This window comes from Mastacembelus armatus, chromosome 4 (genome assembly GCF_900324485.2).
Source record: "Mastacembelus armatus chromosome 4, fMasArm1.2, whole genome shotgun sequence".
NCBI lineage: Eukaryota > Metazoa > Chordata > Actinopteri > Synbranchiformes > Mastacembelidae > Mastacembelus > Mastacembelus armatus.
In genome coordinates, this window is record NC_046636.1 from 26,321,460 (window position 1) to 26,345,647 (window position 24,188).

General features: G+C 44.3%; 1 protein-coding gene across 2 annotated transcripts; it reads right to left on the bottom strand.

Annotated features, from left to right (window-relative positions):
- Positions 1-1,485: 1,485 nt before the first annotated feature.
- Positions 1,486-23,697, bottom strand: abl2 (c-abl oncogene 2, non-receptor tyrosine kinase). 2 transcript variants are annotated; one of them, XM_026305138.2, is made up of 11 exons: positions 23,302-23,697; positions 12,587-12,751; positions 10,218-10,513; positions 9,807-10,079; positions 9,502-9,586; positions 9,181-9,358; positions 8,859-9,043; positions 8,598-8,750; positions 8,209-8,298; positions 7,796-7,978; positions 1,486-5,915 (listed from the first exon to the last, which is right to left on the bottom strand). In XM_026305138.2, the coding sequence occupies exons 1-11, from the start codon at positions 23,516-23,518 to the stop codon at positions 4,096-4,098; spliced, it is 3,645 nt and encodes a 1,214-aa protein (XP_026160923.1). In that variant the 5' UTR covers positions 23,519-23,697; the 3' UTR covers positions 1,486-4,095. The 2 variants fall into 2 exon arrangements, with proteins under 2 accessions (XP_026160923.1, XP_026160924.1); XM_026305139.1 differs by lacking the exon at positions 23,302-23,697 and adding an exon at positions 13,030-13,184.
- Positions 23,698-24,188: the final 491 nt, after the last annotated feature.

Here is a 24,188-nt window from a genome sequence, read left to right on the forward strand (position 1 = left end):
CCTGCTATGTAGTTAATAATAAATTATATTTATTAATTGTTCTGTATTTAAAGTTTGAACACATCTGTGCTAAGAGTACAACTACATCTATTACACCTGTGAGTAAAATGCAGTTTAAAAGTACAATATTTCCCTGAACATGTGGTGAAAGAGAAGTATAAAATTGCATCAAATTTAAATATTTGAGTACATGTATCCTAGAAGTGCCCTTAAATACAGTACCTGGGAAAATAAACGCAGCTGCTTCGTACCACTAGATGTGTAAGCTGCAGGTAATTTCCCATCCCGTCATGTAGGAGCTGAGTCCTGGCAACTGGACGACGTCTTGAGTCGAAACGTTTCACGACTCTGATGAAAGTGAAGTTGGTTAGAGATCTCAAAATTTATCCACCAGGTTCGCTTCACTTCACATCTGACTGGAGGATAAATTATGATGAATGGTTAAACGTTCCCATCCTTTTTTTTTTTTTTTTAAATTCTCTGTGCCGGTATGTTTAGTTAAATATTCATTAACCACAGACCCAAATTATTCCAAGCATTTCCCCTTAAATAGCTTCTATAGCAGAAATTGAAACAGAACACATCTGATAAATGATTATTAACATCACTTTTAGTGCAAAATGCCAAAACAACCTATAGCTTCCGACTGTCGGTTGTAAATATTAGATTTTTTGACGCCTGCTCAACTTGAGCTTTGGGAAAATGTGATGAGCATTTATGTTCATTTTCTAATTTCTGAAAAATCAAATGATTATCAAAAATCAATCAGCAGATTGATTAGTGAATAAAAGTCTTCAGGCACTTTGATGCATAAAGGACTGGAGATGTATTAAAGGTTATTTATACCATTGTAAATGTAATTCGATCAATAATCTCAAAATATGACACGGTGTACAGATATTTAAGATAGACAGTTATTATTCTTTTAATGACCTGAAAGCATTGTGTCACCTACAAATATAATATCTAATCTAGATCATGGATAATTGTGTAAATAGACAAAACCGTTAAAGGAAGATAAACAACCAAAAACAAAACCATATTCATCAATATCTTTATTATTTACAATAGGCTTAACACTGATAAGCAGAACTTCACAGTAATATAACGTGAGCTTTAAATAAAAAAAAAAAACAAACACAAAATATATATATTTGTACAATAAAAAAGTTATTGTTAACATATCTGCCATTTTTCATCCCTGTTTAGATTCACATATTCCATTATGGTGTCTGTGTGTGTTGGCTGACATTGCACTCATACAACTGAAGACGTGGCCTTTGGTATAATGATTTGTACACAATCTCCAAAGCGGTTCTCCGAAATAGGGAAACAGAAGAAGAAAAGATATATAGAATAAATGTTGACAACATAAATGGAGACAATGCAGAAGACTGATGAGGAGAATGAGCAAAAATGTTGTGATCAGTTCAAATGCTGAACAAAACTGGGACTCATACATTTCATTGGCACAGACATCACTGATTTATCATTTACATGTTTTATTTCATAAAAATATCCAGACTGGAAATGTGTGTGAGTTCCATTTGTTCTTTCACTCTTTGATAAGGCTTTTTTTTTGTTTTCAGAAAATCAGTTTGACAGAGATGCACTAAAGGTCAGTGTCAGAAACAAACAGGCCGGACCGGTGACTAGTGAGGCAAAAGAAGATATTATTTTTTTTAGATGAAATATTTGATGCCATTAGTTGAGACAACAGTGTGAAGCAGATCATTTAGATCATTAGATCATTAACCTCCAAATGATAAACCTGCATGTGGCAGTGATAATCTATCACAATCACATGGTCAAGGAAAGATAACACAGAAGTTTTAATGATGGGCTTAAACATTGCCATAGTGTAATTATGCAGTGGTAGTTTGCTGTACATAAATCATTTGTTCACCAAAAGGCACCGAGAATAATGATTAAAAAAAAAAAAAGATAATTTTTCATCCTTGAAACTCACAGTGAATAGAAATGAACCACCAGTTTGTCTCAAAACATCCTGTTTGGCAAGAAATTGGACATTTAAACTGACACACAATGACATGAAATGCACCACAAAATAAGTTGACAAAGACTTTTTACCTGGCGATCCATCTAGTGTCATTAACAGACATTCTGAAAGTGTTAACGCACCTGCAGTGTTTACAGATTAGAGTTTGTAGTATTTGTATGCAACAAGTGTGAATGAAGCAACGTGTCTGAGGCCATATCCAGTGTACATTAAGATGTGAAAGAAAAATAAGATGCAATTTGTGTGTGTGTGTGTGTGCTGTACACAAAAACAGCAGCTGTTTCTGGATTTAGTGTGACCAAAACAGAATTATGGGCCAAAAGGATGAAAAAAAATAAAAAATAAAATAAAATAAATAAAAAAAAATGGCACATTGAGAGATGAAAGAATCATGCAGATGAACATTTGACCAGATTCAGAACTGAAGAATAATACATTCATAAAGCAGATAGTAAGATCTGGGTGGATGGGCTTCAGTCTTGCAATACATCTCTTCAGTCAAAAACATTGCTATTTATGCTGTGACCACACATATATCTTTTGTTTCCTGGATATGAAATAAATCAAATATTTACATAACATTTTTTTTCTCAAAATAGGTCTGTGCTTTTAATAAAAAAAAAAAAAAGAATAATTTAAAATTCAAGTTCATACATAGACATTCTAAAAAGTATTTTTCTCTGAACCAAGTAATGTACAAATCGCTCATGTGCTAAAGACATACTGCAGTTTGTTTGCTGAGAGATCAGTACTGTGTGATTAGTGTAAAGTAGGTCTCTGCATTTTCGCAGTGTTCATACATTGAAATAATTTGAGGCACTGAGGCCACGACAAGGCTACAGGGAATCCAGCACTGTCCATACTCAGAAGGACACTTACAGAAATACTGCCCCAGTTCTGCTGCTCCCATGCTACCCTGTGCTCTCCCCCTCTCCATCATGTAAGGAAGAAATGTAGTGTGCAATGACATAACCGGACATAAACATTGAAAATGCTTCAGGGCACTGGAGGGTTTTCCCCGTTTACGTGGCACTGTGTTAAAGTGTGAACAGCAGTCACGTCACTGAAGTGAAGACAAATGCTGTGCGTATGGTAAGACACCTCACATTCATTCCAGTGTTGTGGGGAAAGCAAAATATAAATCCGTTTATCAGTCAGGGTTTTCTTTTTAGATTTGATAAGCCTGGATTTGGTTTTACTGAAACGTAAACTGGACGTTTCACGGGAGCTTATTTCTAATGCTAATGCTAATGTCAATGCTGTAAGTGATCCCTATGGTTGTGTTCAATGGTCTCACCTTGTGGGAATGTCACTGCCAAACTAGCTAATTATTTAATACAGATTATTCTCAAAAACAAAGCTTTAATCCCATATCAACAAAAGCAGGTTGGAGAAATTTATAATTGTATGGCCTTTGTCCAACTACTGAAGTGGCTGAATCTATAAAAACAAATCAAAGGAAAAAAAAAACATCTGCACACAAGAGAACAATGTCAAATTGAGACCGCAAAACCTTAAATCACATTGAATCCTGACGCTGATTCTGTTTCCTATTCCTTAGAAAAATGGCTTATGGTCACTTAATTCCAGAGACACTGAACAAAATGTCCATGATTCACACATTTGCAAAACACTGCTTGACCACAAGTCGGTGAAACAGTTGTCTGGTATTCTCAGTAAGGCTGAGCATGTGATGTGACAGATAAGCAGAGTGAGCTTTACCTACTCTCTGGGCCGCCTACACACAGCTGATACACTCCACATTCAGTTGACACAGAGGCCTTTACCATCACGGCCAGGTGAAACATTTGATGGTGCGACTTAAACCACGTTTAGTTTAGTAGAAACATTTCCCAATATCTACAGGTCAGAGCAAAGTCAGCCAATGCAACGGCATTTAATGAAACTCTCGTTTGTAAACAAAGATTACATGTCGTGGTGCTTTCTCTGAGGTACTTTGGAGATTCATCTCATTTCGTGCCCCAAAGAGCTCTCAATAGGATCAGACACATGACAAAGGGAATAGAAGCGACCTGTGGGGTAGTTAGGGGTGACGGTTGGAGTCGTCACAGTGGCTACCTCTGTACTACGTCACTAATCTCTTTAATACAGCTGTGCAGGTTGTCCAGTACAGTGTTGGGCCCCACGCCGCTCAACCCTCCACCTCCTGAAGACGAGGCCCTCAGTTCCTGCAGGCTGAGCTCCAGCTTCCCCACTGCCTCTCGGAAGGCAAATTTGTTCCTCATTTGAGGGATGCAGTCCACGTAACCTGAGCAGCAGTCTAGCAGCTGGTGGCCAGCGTCCAGCACCTGGCTGCTGGAAGGGCTTTCGGAGCTGGCGTGGAGGACGCTGCTCAGGCACTCGGCACACTCCAGCAGGGCCTCACGGCTGACCCGCTCCAGGGGCGCCCTCTCCGCCTGCTGCCTAGTTCTCCGCAGCGCCACTTTGGAGCTGGCAGGGGGCGCTGTGTGTGAGAAGGAGGGAGTAGTGGCGGCTCCATTGGCCATTTTGCTGGGAGTCGTGTTGGTGGTGGCAGAAAAAGAGGAGGAAGATGCAGGAGGCACTTGTGGTGGTGGCACTGACGGTCTGCCCGTCGTCGCTCCTCCTGACATTCGCCCTGACCTGTGACCTTTTGACGTTTCTCTGTTCACTTCTAGGGGTGCTCCTCCTACTTGCTCCTCTCCGTCACCACTGTAGGAGTGTTGCAGGCTCCGCAGTGTGGGAGGGGGAGGAGGAGCACACTTAGGTTTTACAAGTCGTGGCCTGTCTCGGTCTGCTTGGTGCTCTGACAGCAGTTTGAAACGGTTCCCCTGAGAGTCTAGCCCGACCAGGTGCACATCAGCTGGGCTGGGCTTCAGTGTGGGTGAGATTAGGACTGGAACTTTGTGGTTGTGGGTTGGTGCTGCAGCGGATGAAGCACTCAAACTGCTAGACTTGGAAGGAGACGACCAACTCTGCTGCCTGTCCAGGCCTCCCGCAGTTTCCTCTCTACCCTCCCTGACCCGGGACAGACCGTCCAACTCCCCCAGCTCCCCCCCAACCCCCGGTGCCCTGCTCACCCCTACAGCAGTGCCCCGGGGTAGCAGCTTGGCTTTGGGCCTTTCCCTGATCTGTGCTGTCCCCTCATCCATCCTCCTCACCAGAGTTTCCGAGGGCCGCACACCCCCGTTCTCTGGCTGGGAGGTTGTGGAGGCAGTCCTTTCCAGGGGGGGTTTAGCACTGCGGTTCCTGGGTAAAGTCAGAGCCATGCGCTCCAGGTCTGGCAGCCCAGCTGACATAGAGGAGGTAGAATTGGACCTAGGGAAGGGTTTAGGCCCTCCAACAATACTTCCGCCCTCCTCAGAAGAAGCTGTCTTTCCTGTCCGTAGCCCCAGGGTCTTTTTGATGAGTCTAGGTGTGAAAAAACCCGCCAACCCACTCCAACTGCTGCCACTTGTCACTTGTGAACCAAGACCCCCGCCAGAGGGTTTCTGTCCAAAAGTAGCCCCACAGCAGCGTGACTGAGCCTGGGTGGTTTCTCCATGAGAGTGGGAAGGAGAAGCAGAGAAGCCCCCTATACTGTCCGACTGGGGCAAAGGTGGAGGAGCACTAAAATCAGCAGTGGGCTCATATTTCTTGTGAGGTTGTGTTTCCATCTCCCGAAAGGAACTGCTCCTCTTGGGTGGTGTCGGGAGGTTCTGCTGGAGCTGAGAGGAGGTTGAGGAAGATGAAGAGGAAGATTTCTTCTTTATGAAGGAGCTAAAGAAGCCAGTCTTGCGGTCTCGTGTAAATGTGCCCATATCCTGTGCATCGTCTAAAAGGCTGCTGGGAGATTTATCTCGTGGCTGCTGTTTCCTGGGCAGAGCTGGTGAGCTGCCTGATCGGCTGTCGCCTCCCAGCAGTGCAGAAGCCCAGCCTGGGAAGAGAAGAGACGAAGGGATTAAAACAATATAACAAAGCTGGGCTGAACTCAGCAGAAACATTCCTTAATATCTTGACGGGGACTGTTCTGAACTTTTTAACTTCCTAATGCGCTTGGCTGTACATTAATGTCGGTCACTCTGTGAGACAGCTGTGTGTTGTCGTAAAAACACTGGACCATTTCCCTTCTCTCTAAAAGCTGTTCTTTCTTCCTTGGGGACTCATAAGTGAGGAAAACACATTTCAGAAAAGAGGGTGGAAAGTTCTGATGCCAGTCATGCACAATCTACTACAATGACTTAACAGTACAAGAGGGGATGATGAATACACCTCTGGGGCTTTATGATAACTGCAAACAGACACTGCCCAACCAGTGACACAAAGACGCCTGTTGTGTTTCGTTACTTAAGAAAATACATTTGTACGAGAGTCTGGGCCTGTAAATGTGGAGTGGGGCCGAATCTTCATCAAATCAGTTAATGAAATAAGTTATTAAAAAAAAACAAACAAACACTTGATTATATCTACCGATTGTTGTGTGACAAAGTTAATAAATGGGTCGTTCTCTTTCTGTATGTACATTTTAATAAAAAACAATGCAGTTTAACCTATGCCTCCCATTCCCACACGCACACGCACGCACACACACACACACACACACACACACACACAGATGGCAGTGACTGCAGGAGCTGGGTATCAAATGACCAACCTGTCATTAATGGACAACCTGTTCTACCACCCCATCAGAACATTAAATAAGCTTTGTGCTAATCTTTTGTTATTTTGTAATGTAGAACTATCATGAACAAATGTGTTTTTAGGTGACAACAATTGTGCTTCATGCAAAACTTTCTGCATGTTCTCAGTCGTAACTGGAATTTGTGATTTCATGAAGTTTGTGGTTTTATGTTTAAGGATAAAAACATAAAAGATGAACAAAATGGTCACAGTGATGAAAAGTGAAAGTCTTTACATAAACACACAAATACACTGAATTTTATTTTCAACAATCAATAAATACGTAATAACTTAAGACAAACAAACAATGTAATCCAAATTTAATATTAGGGTCAGCAAATATGAATACATGGTGTTACTATGTTAAATCACAGAGAGCAGACCCTCCTATCTAGTCAGATAGATAAAAATGGACATTATTTATTAATGTACTCAGGAGTACGTGAAAGACTTGATATGACAATGTGGATCACATGATCGGTGAGCTGAAACCACACTGACAATTGTTGAAGAAGCTGAAAATACCTAATGGTAAAATGTTATTTCTACATGCAGAAGCAGGAGGAATAGTTTATTCTAGGAAAGGGTGAAATGTCAGTAAAACTCATTATACTGCATAAATAAAGTCAAACTTGTTCTTTGAAATCATGGAGGACAAAGGTTAGCCTGAATACTGTGGAACAGTCACAACAGGATTTTCTCTCCAATGCTACAAAATAATAAAGATTGGGTGAATTTACTGTTTTAATTGTTGTAGAATGATTATTTTGGTTTTTGTGGTTTTCATCTTTATTTTGTGATTAATAATATTAGGGGTATATTATAGTTGCTGCTGGCAGACCAAAATGACATGTCAGTGATAAATAACTAGAACCCTGAACCTTAGAAACTAAATACCTTCTATGAAAATCCCTATGTGCTGAAATAATGTTGTAATAAATCGGTGCTTGCTGTGAGACAGCACTGCTCGACTGACGGGTGGTCAGTTAAGGAAAATGACGGCTCTCCTCTTCAGACGGAGGGCTTGTCGACGCTGCAGTTCAGTGTCAGAATCGGTCCCCTCTGGCGTACCTGCAGAATGATAATGTGCTGCACCTGACTGGTTGGTAGTGAAGTGGGCGTGCCTGGCTGTACCTGAGTGGCCGTGCGTGGCGTGCTCGGTGCGCCCGTCCACTCCACCCTCGATGTTTTCCTTGTTTTCTGTGTGCTTGTGGGGTGTGCGAGATTTGGAAGGCAACTGGGGCATGTCATGACTGAAAGACTGCAACGGTCCGCCGTGACCAGAGGAGGCCGTCTTACACAGCTCCTCTGCTACCTCTGGAAACAAAGAAGAAAATACTCAGTTGTGGGACAGCTACTATTGATATCCAACAGCATATGTAGGAATCAATAAAGCCTCTAAGACTTTTCAGTTTGCTCCTAGACAAGACAAGACAAGCTGAACGGTAAAAAAAAAAAAAAAGTATAGTAAATAAAAGCAGGTTGTTAGCCCCATAAAAGACAGTTAAACTACGTGACGACTAAGAATAAGCTACATGTGACTGTACCTTCAGAGATGCTGGAGTCATGGAACATTGTTTCGAAGGCCTGGTGGATCTCTGCAAACGAAGGCCGGTCTAATGGGCTCCACTGCCAGCCTGGCAGAGACAGGCAGACAAAGGGCATATTAGTACAATGACATGTCACTCAGAATGGGTTTTAAAATAATCACTTAGGGTAGAACATTTGTATACAGAACGTATCTATACACAGAGGGGGGAGCCTTTCAGTTAGTATGAAAGGGAATGGAATGAAGCTTGACCCAAAAATATATGTAAAAAAGATAAATGAGCAAACCCAACTTTTAAAACGCATGTTGTCAAACTTTATTTATGTCTTCTGAGAGAAGAGCAACTTGGTAAACAAGTAAGAGGCAGGAAAAACAGCTGCTACTCACATGCTCTCATGAGTTCGTAGACTTTGGGTGGACAGCCCTCAGGCTGCTCCATGCGATAGCCTTTTTCCAGGAGGTCATAGACCTGAGACAGATCAATGCCAGGGTATGGAGACATTCCATAGGTAGCAATTTCCCACAGCAGCACCCCAAATGCTGTAATGAAGAAGATTTTAGAGGATCAGACATGAGTACGGTGGAAACAAGGTAAGTAACTAAAAGAAGACTCAGCAGAGAATGTATGCACATGTATTGCTCACCCACCCCAGACATCAGACTTGATGGAGAAAGTGTTGTATGCGAGGCTCTCGGGCGCAGTCCATTTGATGGGGAACTTGGCCCCAGCATGGGCAAGGTAAGTGTCACCAGTCATCAACCTGCTCAGGCCAAAGTCTGCAACCTTCACAACATGGTTCTCCCCAACTAGGCAGTTCCTTGCTGCGAGGTCCCTGAGGCATGAAGCAAGAAGAGAGGGATGTGACAAAGGTGGAGAGGTGGGAGAAGTGATACTACTCTCACCTACGTGGGCACATGCAAATCGAGGCACATGCACATAGACACAAACACACCTAGACTATCCCCTCACCTGTGTATGAAGTTCTTCTTTTCCAAGTATTCCATGGCAGAGGAGATCTGTGTGGCCATGTAGAGCAGCACCACAGCGTTCACCTCCTCCTTGTCACACTCTCTCAAGTAGTCCAGTAGGTTGCCATGTGGCATGTACTCAGTTACAATGTAGAAGGGAGGCTCCAATGTACACACACCTGTGTAAGAATACAGGTGACAACAACAGCATGAATATGTCAGCAACAGAAAGTAAACAGGTCTTAACATAAAGTAAAAGAACTGACATTTTATAATTTATACATAAAATGGAAACAAATCAGAGACGTTTATAAATACAGACCCAGTAGCTGAACGAGGTTTGGATGTTTAACCTCCTTCATAACTGCTGCCTCTTTCAGGAACTCTTCAACTTCCATGGTGTCCTCCTGATATGACAGGAAAAGGAAGAATTGCAAACAATGAGGAACGTTAGCAGGACAAACATGATATGCACCTGTAGTACCAAACTCCACCTGCAGATGGTGCTCTATAACTACTGTCATTTACAGTTCTAAAGCTGGTGTGAGAATATCCATCAATTCAAGTTTCTATGTTTCTATGTTTCTAACAGAGCTCAGGGAATAGAAATCAAGGGAGTCTTCTAACCTTGAGTGTTTTCACAGCCACTGTAAGGTTGTACTTTTTCCACACCCCCACGTAGACCTCCCCATACTGGCCTCCTCCCAGCTTGTGCTTCATGGTGATGTCGGTGCGCTCCATCTCCCACTTGTCATGGATGGGCGACACGCCGTACACTGTGGGCTTGTTACATTTGGGTGCTGGATAGTGAAGTGTGGTGACGAGGCCATCTGCTACAGTGGAGTGGTGGTGGACCAGCTCGGCCAGGGTGGCAAATCGGCTCTCGGACGTCACATACACCTGAGGGGTAGGGGAAGTAGGGAGCAAGTTGGTGCACAGAGACAAAGGAGAAGACAAGAAGATGATACACATAATTCAGCCAATTTAAACTTAAACACGACCAAATTGCCAGTCACCCTAAACTGATCATGGGTGTACCTTTCCATCAGAGGAAGTGTTGATCCTGTAGTGGTAGACTCGCCCCTCATAGCGCAGAGATATGGACAGCTGTCCTGGGCTGCTCTCGCTCTCCCGGACCAGAAAACTTCCATTGATGAGGGATGACAGCAGGTACTCTGCAGCGCTGCGAGACACGGGCCCATGGTACCAGCTATGCTTTTCTAAACTGTTGACCGGTGTGATGTAGTTGGAGGGCACCCAACCCTGGCCGTTTTTAGAGCGCACTTCACTCCACTCCCCATTCTGGTTGTAGCCCAGCACACACAGCTTCTCACCTAGACACAGCAGAGGAAACTTGTAAAGACAAAACCACATGGTGGCAGAAGGGCAGCAGCTTCGATCGCAGCCTCATAAATTAATCTCTTAAAATTATAAAATAATTTTTTCCATTTTCTTCAAATACACAGCTAATTGTTTTCATTAGTTCACCAGGATGGTCACATGCCTTGACACCAGGTCACATGATACAGCTCACCTCTCTTTGAGACTACATCAAAACATACAGAACAATGACAGGGTTGGGTAAAGTGCATATCTGTCAGAGGGCTAGGCAAAACCAGGCATGTAGGGACTTGGTGTGTTGTCTCTGACGTCAGCAGCGGAAACATGGGAGAATTGAAAGGATGATGTGTTGGAAACTGGAGGAGGGTGGGAACCATCAATGCAACAAACACTGAATAGAGCAGCGATTCATCCTGCCAGCCAGAGGGATGTATAACTCCACCTCAGTACTTCATCATACTATCTCTACCAGCATTTCGTCTTGTCTAAACACGTCTTTATCTGCTCCTGCACTCAGACACGTTCAATTCTCTCAGCAGCTCTGACCGTTTCGTCAGCGTTTACATTGAAAACAGCCCTGCACTACCATTACCCCGTTGAATAATACCTTAAAATGTGAGATACAGCAGTTAGAAGCATTGGGTCGTAATTGAGCAATTCAATGCAGTAAACATTTAACTTGAGGAGCCATGGAGGTCAGTGAGACATCCATAGCTCCCTAGCACGTAACCCCTAACCAGAGCTGAAGGTCTAGCTCTTACAACTCCACACAGCACAGAGCTACTTTAAACAGAGAGTTACCCACATCCAGCTCATCAGCCCACCAGTCTCCTCTGTGTCTGTCTTCTGTGTCTCTAAAATTTGTGTGAATGGAAAGACTGACTGTCTCCATGTCTCACACTCAGAGCCATGTGTGCTTGAAGTGGGGCTCTGGTCTGGCCTAGCCTGGTTTGGCCTGGCACAGGGAGGATTCAGTGATTAGCCCCAGACATGGCTCTGCTAAATCCTTCTGTGTGATCAGCCTCTGCCTGCTCTGTTATCCACCTGTTATTATCACAGTTGAACAAATTCCATGTTAACATAATATTAGAAGTATGCTGGGGTTTATCCATGTGACACAGCGGGGAGTGGGACTGATGAGTGCAGTGAAGCCTGGCAGTACAGATGTGCTCACATGTAGGCAAGAATGTCAGATTCATGAGTCAGGATCTAAACATCATTTCCATCCCGGGCAGCCGATGTGGAAGCCTGAAAAGCCTGATGGGTAACTAGCACATTGTACCACATTGTTTCTTTTGTTTTGCTTTGGGCTGTAAACACAAAATTGTCTGGATAATATTATAAGGATATTTTAAGCTCATTACTCAGGAGAGAGCTGGTTCACTGGTTAACTGTTCCTGGTTGACAGGGGAGGCCTGGACTGAAGGAACGATGTGTGAAACAGAAAAAAAAACAAAGAATAAGAGAACTGTAAAAAGATTTAGACATGCCATGTCAGTCATGCTGTGGACACAGGTTTCAGATACCATTCCCCTGGTGCAAGATTTAATATTATTTTTAAACTGCTGTACTTGTGGATTATTAAAAATGATAAAATATGTCACTCACAGGTATACGCCTTCCATATGCTGTTGTACAAGATATTAAGAAACACACACACAAAAAAGGAATGTGATGTGTGCAGATGGAGAACAGAGAAAGCCAGAGCTGGGGGTCAGATACCTGCTGATATCACTACAAGGTGACCTTAGAGTCAAGGCTGGGTTTGCTCGAATGACATACATTTCTCTGGCAAAACTAGACTTTTACTTGTAAAACTTGTTGCTACTCCTCAGGAAATCTGTCATGTCGGAAGGTGTGGTTTAGAACAATCAAGTAATGATGCACAGAAATCATATCTACAAGCGCTGAAGAACAGGTGTTTCAAGTGTCATCACATGACATGACAAAATCTTCTTGGAGAAATCAGGATTTTACACTGAGACAGTTAATAGGTAAAGAACATTTACAGACTGTTGGCCACTGCAAGGAGTTACCACAGCACATAATACCACAGCACTGTTTACCTTTAGTGATGCTGAGTGTGTTGTCTCCGCTGGCGACGAAGTCATAAAGTGCAACGAAGAGGTTCGGGTCGCTCTCAGCCGCCCCCAGCAGGTTCTCCTTGGAGCTCCAGCGTACCGCTTCCGTGAGTGCAGCCGAGTCCAGGCCGAAAGGCCGGTGTAGAGCTTCTGGAGGGAGGGGAGGAGCAAGAGACAGGGACGATTAACTATAAGACTAGTGTACAAACAACAGTTTAATGTGAAGCACAGCTACAATGGCAGAGAGAAAAAAACGGTTCACAATAAAGCATTAAAGTAGTTTTGCTGATTAATTATCCACCTCCAAATGAATCCTAGAACAAGCAATATTTGAGCTCTCAGGACAGTTGAGTGGCAGGACTGATGCCCTCTAAACAAAACAGCTTTTATCCCCATCATCCTATAAGTCCATCCTGCAGGTCGGCTACCTGTCTGTCCAGCCTTGGTGCCCTGTCTGAACCCTGTGCGGCGATGTCGGCCGCTCAGAGCTGTCCACTCTTCCTCAAAGCTGCTGCTAGCCTGCAGGCACCTCAAAAGCATTCCTCAGATGAGTCCAGTCTCTATAGAGCAGTGTTAACGCTGTCTGGCTGTCAGGTAAGTAGAGTGGTGGGAGTGTTTCCAAAGTGTTTATATGGTGAGCATGAGGGAGGAACATCACCAGGATATTCTCTATGCCAGATGCAGTGACTACATAAAACACACCCACAGACACACGATTATGTGGCAGTACATGCGTAGCTAATATGTGTTACACTCAACAGCTGCCGCCAAAGTCTCTGCATGTCTGAACAGCTGCTGAACAAGTGGAAGGGGGGAAAAAAACGTCGAAATGGAGGAGCACTTTGAGCAATTTCATCAGCATGTTAGCATGGTTGTTCCTCAACAACAGAAATGGAATCCAAAGCATCAGTCCTGCAATAAACCCTACATTTGAAAAGGTGCTAAGATTTTGTTAAGGTGCTATCCTGTATCCACCATCAGGCAAAAGTTTAAAGAGGAGACGCTGATTCATTGCACAGTTTCTTTCTCTTTCAGAGGATGAACTGCATTCAGAAACTAACAGAAAAACTACTCCCTTTCTGGATGTCATTAATTGTGCCAGTAAAAATAAGCATTACTAAGTAAGAACATCATCCTGCCACATCTCATTTTCATCCTGAACTGATTCTGTGATTGCAGTTACAGCTGTTAAACATTTAGTCCCAAAACAAACCTGATAATGTTAGATGCCAGACAATGTTTCGTTATCGGGTCAGATTGAGCGTGACGGCGAGAACAATGCTGGATTTTCACTCTTTGCATTGCTTTATGTGGTTAAACACATGGCTGGTCTATGCAAACTCATGAATCAAAAGGTTTATCAAAAACACCATGAGCAGTCTACCAACATGTGGCACACACACGTCAACCATAAGAGAAGAAAGATTTTCTACGATGTGTCATCTACACAGTGAAATAATGTAAAACAAAATCTATTTCTCATTTATCAAACTCTGTATTATCCATCCCACCCACTATCCCATATCACCTACACACAGGCTTGCCCACCTTTATTCTGGACCAGCATGTACTGTAGCGCAGCACTGGCAGTGACCTGGCTCAACCACAGCTCCCAGTACATCTTCTCCTCTCTTCTGGTCAGCGACCAGTTCCAGTATAAGAAACGCTGTTCTTTTCCTCTGAGCTGACTCTGAGCAGTTGGTGAAAAGCTTGACCGCGGCTACGTTGACTCAGACGGTGCAGATTGAAAAGCACAAGTGTACATTCTCCGGGCAAGGAATAAGAAGCACAAGCTCGTTCTCAAAACCATCTCCTTCACAGCAGAGTACAAATGCTGTACAAGAGAGGGAGACCCCCCAGACTAAGGATTTAGCTATGTGGTCCTTGAAGAAAACCACCTGAACCTCTGAAGTTACAGTAGTGAGCAGCCGCCTGCTGCTGAGGACTCCCTACTAGCTTTGATGTGGCCTAGATGGAGTCAAGATTTCCAAGGTCCATCTAGAGAGCCCTGATGTCCACGACTGATGCTCGCTGTGGTTTAACGCAATGTAAGGGTAAGGGAGCAAGGAAGGCGTGTGGTGAATACAGAAGTTGGGGGGGGGGGGGTCAGCGTTGAGTGTGCGAGGCCTGGAGCAGCGCTGGGGCCGGCAGCAGATGGCTGCTCTTGTTCCCTCAGAGGGAGGAGAGGTCCCGTTGACAGACGCTCACTTTTCATTCTGTGTGGGTGTGTGTGCGTAAATGTGCATGACCGCAACTGCCATAGCCAGGCTGAGCCAACTGTCAGAGCTGCTCCTCTTACATAGCTGCATATCACATCATGCTTCCCAGGAATGTTTTTAATGACATAGTGATATTATGACATACACATTTGCCAAAGGTCTCGATCTGAGGAATCTCCATCCCAGTCGTCCTCGACAGCAGGTCTCAAAAAAATGAAAGACAATCAGCAATGAGTCAAGCATTCTAAGGCTCAACTTGCGTAACCAAACCAATTGTAACTGTCTTCATAGCATGGTGAAGTGCCATTAAGTTGACTGTATCAAATCAATCTGAAGTCTTTAAACCAGACCAACAGCAAGATGCTGTTTTGCTTGGCCAAGCTGAAACCTGCTGTGCTGCACCGTGTGATTGAGGGAGCAGTTGGCCTGCGTGGGGCATGTCGTGTGTCCGCCTGGCTGCCTCAATGTGCGTGCGTGTGGGTTGTGAAGAAACTGTGGCTTTGTGTTGAGGGGAGCTGAGAGGGTATTTTGCAAATCTGAGGGGCATGCCAAGCCTGCATCTCCTAAGACAGCTGGGACAGAGGTGACCCTGGTCCCAGAGCACACATAAAACACAGACACACGTCCACATCACACTCTCTACTTGGCTGTCCTAGGACCCTGCTGTTCCCCTCCTCCCCCCCGCAGCTGTCTGTGCCTCCATGTGTCCATAAAGTTTTCACTTCACCAACCAAGCACCTTCTGCCAAAGTATTAAACAGCGCAATAACATCATTTGCACACCCTCATCGAAAACAATACAGTTCGTATCTGAAGCCCGTGACCAGCGAGGTAAGGGTGTATTTTTAGCTGCTGGAGAACAAAACATAACAGCATGACATCTAGAAATAACTCTGCAGAGCACATAGTGATGGTGGTGCGGAGACTGAGGGCTGGCTGCCTGCAGGAAGCCCTAACAAAAACGTGAGACAATGCTGCGGATGAGACCCAAATACATAAGACATTACATCAGCCTATAGGAGAGGCCAGATCAGATCCTGTGGCGGAGAAAGGACAGTCATAGACATCTACAAGAAGGAGGAAGCCTGAGAGACTGGTTTACATCCGTTTGTCTTCTGATGTTCACTGAATCACACTGAAGCTCATAAAATCATGTAGTGACAGCTCTATACCATATGTGACATTACCAGTGGAGAACTGAAGGGAAATTATAAAGTTATGCAAACACAAAATCAAGCCAGGTGTAAATAAATAAATGTTTTGGCTATTCCTTCTTCAGTGTGTGCTTGAACGATCACATGGGTTTGTACTGTATAGGACATCCTCTAACCCAGCCTCACCCCTGAACACAGGGAACAAGAGAAGAGAAAAAAAACAGGAAGAGAGCAACAGAACAACAAACGAGAAATCCCTCTTCCAGGGAACATATTCAACAGGCGGCCGACACAGTCAGCAGCAAAATCTGACGCAACACAGATACAGAAAAGAAAGTGCAATTTTAAGTTTCCAACACTTAAGCCAGGCACATACTATGTGATGTTGGCCACAACTTGGTCATCTGAGACTAATTTCGAAAATCCTGAAAGATTCCTATAATCCTAGGCTTAAATCTTTAATGATTAATGGTGGTGGCGATCAATTTTTTCCTCCGATGAAATTCTGGCAGTGTCGGAAGATTTCAGACACTTTCCTGCAGTGGGACTTCTCCTGTGATGACCGTCAAACCAAGAACCTATAGGAGCGCTGAACCTGATGACGCAAAAACCACCTCAGGGAAAAGGTCAAAACGAGTCAGCTGGATGGTACAGCAGGAAGAGAAACTTATTGAGTTATTAAACAGGGACGAACGAGTGTGGGTTTAATATGCTCTGTGCTTCATCTATATTATGGTAATGTTAATCATTTGTTAGTCAAACAGTATTTCTTCTAAAAGTGTGTATGACAGGGCGATTGCAAAATAAGGAAAACAGAAATGGATAACTGGGCAGCAGGATCAATTTATGAGAGACATTTTTTATTTTGGAGTATTAATCAAAATTAGTCAAGTGTCACTAACAAGAGTTCTGAGCAATTCGTGTACAGATTGTGAAGCAGTCCATAGAGTCTCCATGTCTCAAGAGGAGGGGAGAGTCACTTGTTGTTCATGAGGATTGGACAAAGGACAATAGCCTCATTAATGCCACATTACAAGTGTGTGTGTGTGTGTGTGTGTGTGTGTGTGAACTGGCCGAGGAGGATACTAGCTTGTTTCTGAGGACCCTTCTGAAAATACAGCACTTCTGTTTACTGAAAAGTCTTGATCGGTTCATCAGCAGTGCAGCCATTGCATACCTATGTTTTATACCCACATACACGTATGTGCTCGTCTTGCGTGCACACAGTTCATGACAATGGCGGATTAATGTCTCAGTCAGATCCTCATCTTCAACACACTGTGGTGTCCCATAGTAAACATGTATACATGCTGGCTGCTGCCATGCAGGCCTGTGAATGTTCTCTATGCAGCTCCATCTATACGGCCATCGTGCCTACTGCCTACATGGGACTACGCACATGAGGGAGTGGACAAACACCAGTCAGGACCTAAGGGCAGTACATCATCATGGAAAGAACAAGAATAAAGGCCTAACCCACAGCTCACTCTGTCCTGCCCGGCCTTGCCTCGCCCCTCTCAGGGCTTGTTACGGGTTAATAATGGGCTTTAAGTGCTTTCCTCTAGGTGGGCTGGCAATGGATCTAAGTGCTGCTTTTAAGTGACAGCAGAGAGGACGAGTGCCATATTATGACTTGAAACTAACTCCTGATCTATGCTGCAGTGGTCTGTTTCACACACGGGACAAATATGGCCTGACAAGCGGAGGCCAATTATACATTTTAATAGAATTAACCTGAAATCCTCCAGGCTCTCTGGCCTGTCTGATGCAGAACACATGGTGGCTGTACTTAAAAACACCATTCAGTCCTTGTGACGTACATAAAACAAACTTTATATTCTTAAGAAGTGTTTCAAATCCAGTCTTGCTCATTGACGAAGTGTTTACATCTGTTCAGCAGAGCACACATGTTTCCACAGAATTACACAGAATGGAAACATTAGACTGCCATGACTGTGGTGCATGAGAGGGCACCAACGTCACTACAGACCTGCCTGCTCTTGTCAAATGCGTTATGCAATGTACTTCATTATGTTAGGTGTGTTTATGTGGCCAACCACCACCAGCGGTGTGTACAGGTATAGGGGTGTGTCCACCATAGCAAATCTCTCCAAAGCCTAAAGAAAGACAGTCTGATGTCTCATGTTGCAGACTCCTTGCTTCTTGTCTTTCATTTAATGACATTTTACATAAGTCCCACAGAGCTGCATGCCTGAACAGCTAACCTGTATGTGGTTACTAAGTTGTGCTCGGGTGTAAATTTAAGCTCATATTTAATGACTAAGTTTAAATTCCCGACTGCAGCTCAGACTGAAGCTTTTACTTCCACAGTGCTCTAAGTCAGATAGTTGGGATGCCCCTTATCTCCAAAGCAGCCGAGTGGAGCAACCAAAGTCATTGTCTACACCGTGACACCTCTATTCCTCCAACTACGTCCTCTCAAACAGAACTGACTGAATTATTTACCTAATGTAATGATAACACATAACATGACAGCAAAGCAGCAGCGTGACAGAATTATTAATGATTCGAAATCTGATCCTGAATTGAACAAATCTCTCCGGCTGTTTCACTGACAAAAACTGGGAGCAAGCCAGAGAAGGTATGTGTGAATTGGTTTACGCCTATGCACTTATGTGTGAGTGTTTCCAGTGAGTGTGTGCAAGCATGCATTCCCAGCCAAGTCTCCAGCCTGCAACCCAGAAGATAAGCAGCAGTGATGATGCCAGCAACAGACGACTGATCCTGGAAGCAAATCAATGCTTAACAGGCTTGGCACAGAGACTGCCCCTCTTTCCTAACTCACATCTAATTTTTTCCCTACTGCACTACTGAAGCTTAAGAGTGAAGATATCTGAAAACTGCAATTTAACCAAGAGCCACTACAACAATTTGCCTACCCCCCTTCACAAAGTTGAAAACATTTGGTGTTTTAAGCAGACAGATGGAAGGGATGATTTAACCATCTGCACACCAATCACTCAGTGTTTTGATTAATCCACACTGTTTAATGATATAAGCTGCAGGAGAAACGAGGCCAAGGAATAAAATCTAGGACTGTGGTTTGGGAACTAAACAAGGTTGACTGGTAGCAGATGCAGAGGCTCAAGGCTACCGCTGGGAGTCGGGTACAAAAAAAAACAAAAAAGCAGTCATAACAGCACATAAAGCTTGGGGAAAACAAAATAACTGAGCTCTTGGGATAATAAATGTTTTGAAGTCTCCAATAATAATTTGTTCATTTTTTTACAATTTGACTACATGTGAATTAGATAAATCTCAAAACTGTCCTGAAGAATTAATAACCAACGGGCATTGCAGTTTTATGGCTTTAAATCTCCTAAAATAGATTTAGGATTGAGGCCCGGTAAATAGTCAGGGTTCAACAAAAGAGAGACAGCAGAGCTGATCAACTGCAAAGGCTCAGGCTGGGGGATAGAGGCTTGGTACTCAGTATGAGTGCAGGGCAGGCTTGGGATCAGGATGAAGGCTCAGAAAAACATCAATTATTTAACATACAACCATTACAGAGCAGTTGCAGTCTTCAGACATAAACCATGTTAGACTGTGTTAAAGGCTTCAACACAGACACACTCTGTTTCTACAAACACATCCATCGAATCACATTTATTGCTACCCCGGAGACCAACTTAGAAGTTTTGCCCCAATTTCTAGCCAGCATCACCTGGAGGAACTGTGGCCATGGCTCCTCCTAGTGGTTAGCAGCAGTCACCAGGACTGATTACTAGTTTTTAAATCAACAAATCATCTTTGCTCCAGGATATTATCTTTTAAAGCCTATTAAAACCTCACATGTAGTCAATGAGGCATCTGAAACTTGATTTTCCCTAGATATAGCAGTGGCTGCAGTGTGACTTCTTGTTGTTGTTGGGGTTTTAGCACATAGAGTCCACAGAAAAGTGGATTTGTCTCTAATCTAATTTCACTCGTGATGCAAATCAGCTTAAGACCTCCGATCCTGGATTCAGGCATCTCTGTGTTCTCCTGTGGGCAGCTTTAACAGTGTGGCACTTTAGGTGCAGCTGGCTCTACTTTCACTGTCATTACTGATGCCAAAAAATATTCCAATCCTCTCATCTGCCCCAATTACAACAATCTGTTTAGAGCAAAAATAGATTAGCTTATCGCTTTGTTGAGTTTATAAAAAGAACCGACAAAAGTACTGCTTCTTTCCAAAAACCAGTCAAATCTCACTCAGATTCTTCACAGGAAATATCTAAATTTAACTTGACATGAAGTGTCAACTCATGAAAAATGACAAACTGCAGTGCAACCTTGCAATGACTGAGACCGGCTCCACAGCAAAGGACACTTCCCTACTGCAGTGTGTGTATCAGATGAACCCACTGCAGAGATGGATCTCCTATCTGATCTCCTGATGGGGCTAAAGGGGTGGAACCATCGATAATCTGTAGCCACTGATTCACCAATTCTGCATGTCAACCAATACATCTTAGAGGGGGCTGTCTGGACAGCTTCCTTTGAATCAGCACACAGCTGGTCCACACTCTGCCTGTCCTTGTGTAGCTTTGTGTTTTCTAGCTGGCCTGACTGGTGGGGTATGTCGGAAGCCTGGGATACTAAATTAGCGATGGCCTGAGGGCAAATGCTGCCCACCTGAGCACAGAACAGAAGCTGACTCACCTTGTCTAAAGTGGAGAAAGACAAAGACGCTGAAAAATTCACAGCTACTGGGGAGGGAGACGTGAAGCGAGACGGTGAAACAACAGCCAATTTACACCAGTGGCCTCCAGTCTCTTTGCCTGTCCCTGTAAAATGACTCACTGGTGTCGGGCGTGCCGATAGAAACTCCAGCAGAAGCATGTGCACATAAAATGCCCCCCGACTCTCACTGGCAAGTCAGACAGACATGAGTTCAAGAGACACACACACATTCCTCATAGACTGGCACCTTTCAATTAGACTGCAAGAGGGCATAACTTAACCTAAGGAGTATGCTAGTCTGTTATGAAGTGGTTATGAAGTTGAATTGATACAGCCTTCCCACATGTTGATCTCTGATACACTGACCTCTCTGTAGGAACATTTCTGGAATCAGATAGAAAATGTTGACATTAAATCAGATCTGCTGTCAAACTTAACACTTCAATCCACAGTTTGACCAGAACTCAAATCCAAGTATCCTGTCAACTGAATCAACATTGCTGCTGACTAGATTAATAACATCACAAAAAATATTTAATCATTTATCACATTAATGTGTTTAGCTGCTTGTTTATTTCCAAAGAACATTTGTGATTTGTGGACATTTGTTTCACAAATCAAATGATGAAGCAGATTATGGAAAAAAGCCAGATTGACACATAATAAAGGTGTAATGATAATCATCAAAAGTCCAAACTTCACAGAACTTCACAGAAATGTAAGATAATGCTGCATCACTTGCACAACACAAATGGACTAGCAGAAAAAGGCGCTTTGATAGTCAGCGGAGAACCGAGTGCACAGTCCCAAGCTTCCTCACTTAAGAGTCTTTGTTCTATTATTGTGTGCTTTGAAGAGAAGCAGTCTCGCTGCATAGTGGCTGTGTAACTGCATCCTGGCTGCTATAAAAAGGCCACTCCTGCCCCAACATCGGAGAGGACCGAACAGCGTGCGCAGTGAGTGGTGCTGCACTTAGCAGATCTGACTCTACATGTATTTCAAGTCCAGAAGGGTTACTTTGGAGATGTGACAGCCAGGAAGTGAAAATGCTTTCCATTCCCGAAGGCTTGCAAGTTCTGCCTGCACTCCTGCTCACTGTTAATGGTAAGAGGAAGTTGGTCTGGGACATCAGCAGAAACTAGGCAAGTTACGCCAGCAGTTTTATATCTATGCAGCATATGTTAGAAATGGAGCTCGCTGCGGGTCAACAAACATGAAATATTCCATCAGGTTTACATTCAGAGTGTAAAATAAAGTCAGGGTGTCACAAACACACAGGGAGAGTCAATAATGTGTGGGTGCTTTTTCGATTATCTTATAAAACACAACAGAGTATTAGGAAAAGCCGTGTATGAATAAAATGCATGGTAACAAATGAAAGTATTATGGATGTCCCCCCTGAGAGACCCTGACCAAGGCCAGAAGGCTTGAATGAAGGAGGCAGTCTATCTGGGGCATGGAGGACATCAGTGCTGTTCTCCATGACTCACAGCAGATAAGAGTATCAATGGAGAGTTATTGCTTGAAGGCAGTAACACAGGTGGTGGGAGGTACAATGATGAGAGGAGTGGCTGTCACTATATTTGACTTGCTAGTGCCATTTGTTTTTTATATGAACGCTAACCTCCATTATTCCTGTTATCAAATGACTTCACTGATCACGTGAGAGGAGAGGACAGACATCCATCCATCATCTAGACCCCCTTAGTCCTAACCAGGGTCCCAGGGATCAGCTGGAGCCTATCCCAGCTCTCTTTGGGTGAAAGGCAGGGGTCCACCCTGGACAGGTCCCCAGTCCATCACAGGGCCACATAGAGACAAACAACCTCACACACTCACACTCACTCCTATGGGCAATTTAGAGTCACCAATCAACCTGACATACATGTTTTTGGACTGTGGGAGGAAACCAGAGTACCTGGAGAAAACCCACACAAGCACAGGGAGAACATGCAGACTCCACACAGAAAGGCCCCTGATGGGTTTCAAACCAGGAACCTTCTTGCTGTGAGGCAACAGCGCTAACCACTAACCCACCGGGCTGCCCTAGGACTGACGTTAGTGTATTAAATACTAGTTGCACAAAGGTCGTGTTACATATAATGACAGAAGGTGACTTAAATGATTCACACAGAGTTCCGGGTGGACCCAGAGGTGCAGTCAGTTTGCTGAGGGTGTTGTAACAGTAGACATTTTAAGACAGGGAGTGTAACTAAGCATGTAAGAACCACCAGGTATTGTAATGCTAATCTGTGGTGTGAAATGCTCCTCGTCATCCAGGAGGAAAAAGAAAATCACTGCACCACACAGAGGGGTCTTAGAGGACCAAACTAGGCAGCTCACCTCCAGTAATGACCCTTAGGCAGACCACCTAGGACCCAGCACTGTCTCCTTTTGGGATCTGTAGGGCATGTACAGATGCTTCACCAGACAGCTACACTGGTCTGTGTGTAATCTGGACAACTACTGAGTAAACTGCCTGCTGCCTACAAAAAGACAACAGGCAGATTAAACAGGAAATCTGATGAGAAATGGAAAGCTAATGTTGGTTTCATGGCTATTTCCGCTAACGCGTCAGCTAGCATCAACAAACTCCTCCATCGTCTCCCACCGCCCGTTTCACCCAATATTTCTTTCCTTACCTGAATGTTGCGTGAATATGTTGATCCCCGGATCGGGCACGGTGACTGCAGCAGCCCTGCCAGGCGGTGTCCCGGTGCTACTGCCGGGTTCTCGGGGTCTCCTCCCGGCGCCGCTCCCCCGGTTCCCCTTCCCTTGGTGCGGTTGGGACGCGTGTGGCTGTGGCGGCTGGAGTCCGGTCGCTGTGCCCTCACCGACGCGGCCTACCTGCTGTCCCATCCCGGTAATTTGGTGTAAGGACGTTTGGGACGAAGCGAGCAAACCCCCTGCGCACCTCTGGCTCACATTCCCCCCGATTCTGAGCGGCCCTATCCCGAACCGTCTTCCTCGACCCCCTCCCCGCTCCTCTCCACCGAGCTAACGGTAACTAGCCCGCCGCGTTAGCTCGTGAGGCTAGCCCGTTAGCGGCTAACAGTGAAACCCACCCACCCTCTCTTTAACAATAAAACCGCAGCCCCGGCGTGTGTCAGCGATTGCCTCTGTTCCGTTGATCCACACGGTGTCTCGGCAGAAATTAACGGAACCCGACGAGCGAGATTCGGTCAAATGTGGAGCTTTTCAGAACCGTGTCACCGTTGTCCGGCCGCTGCGCGCCCCCTCTGCCGCCGCCATCTTTACCGCAGAACAAGGCGGGGGGTTCGCCGCGGCCCCCTGTCACCGGCTCAGCTCCGACCCACCGGGTCCCGACAGTTCCCGAGCACCGGTTCCAGCGGGGGGGGGGGCCCATGTGGGCAGTGTGATACTCAGGTTCTGGAGAAAACGGCAGTAATAATTTTAAAAAATCACTACCGGCCATTGTTTTATGAAGCAAATACAGCGTAGTGACAAATAATAAGTCTTTTAGTATAAAACAATAATAATAAATAAAGCTATAAGATATTATTGCCTA

Excerpts from the sequence above, each read along its gene's own strand:
- abl2 (XM_026305138.2), bottom strand. The coding sequence starts at position 23,518 with ATGGGACAGCAGGTAGGCCGCGTCGGTGAGGGCACAGCGACCGGACTC. Across the intron at positions 10,080-10,217 it reads ACACTTCCTCTGATGGAAAG|GTGTATGTGACGTCCGAGAG; the intron begins GTACACCCATGA and ends CCTACCCCTCAG. Across the intron at positions 9,044-9,180 it reads AAGAAGAACTTCATACACAG|GGACCTCGCAGCAAGGAACT; the intron begins GTGAGGGGATAG and ends TTCATGCCTCAG.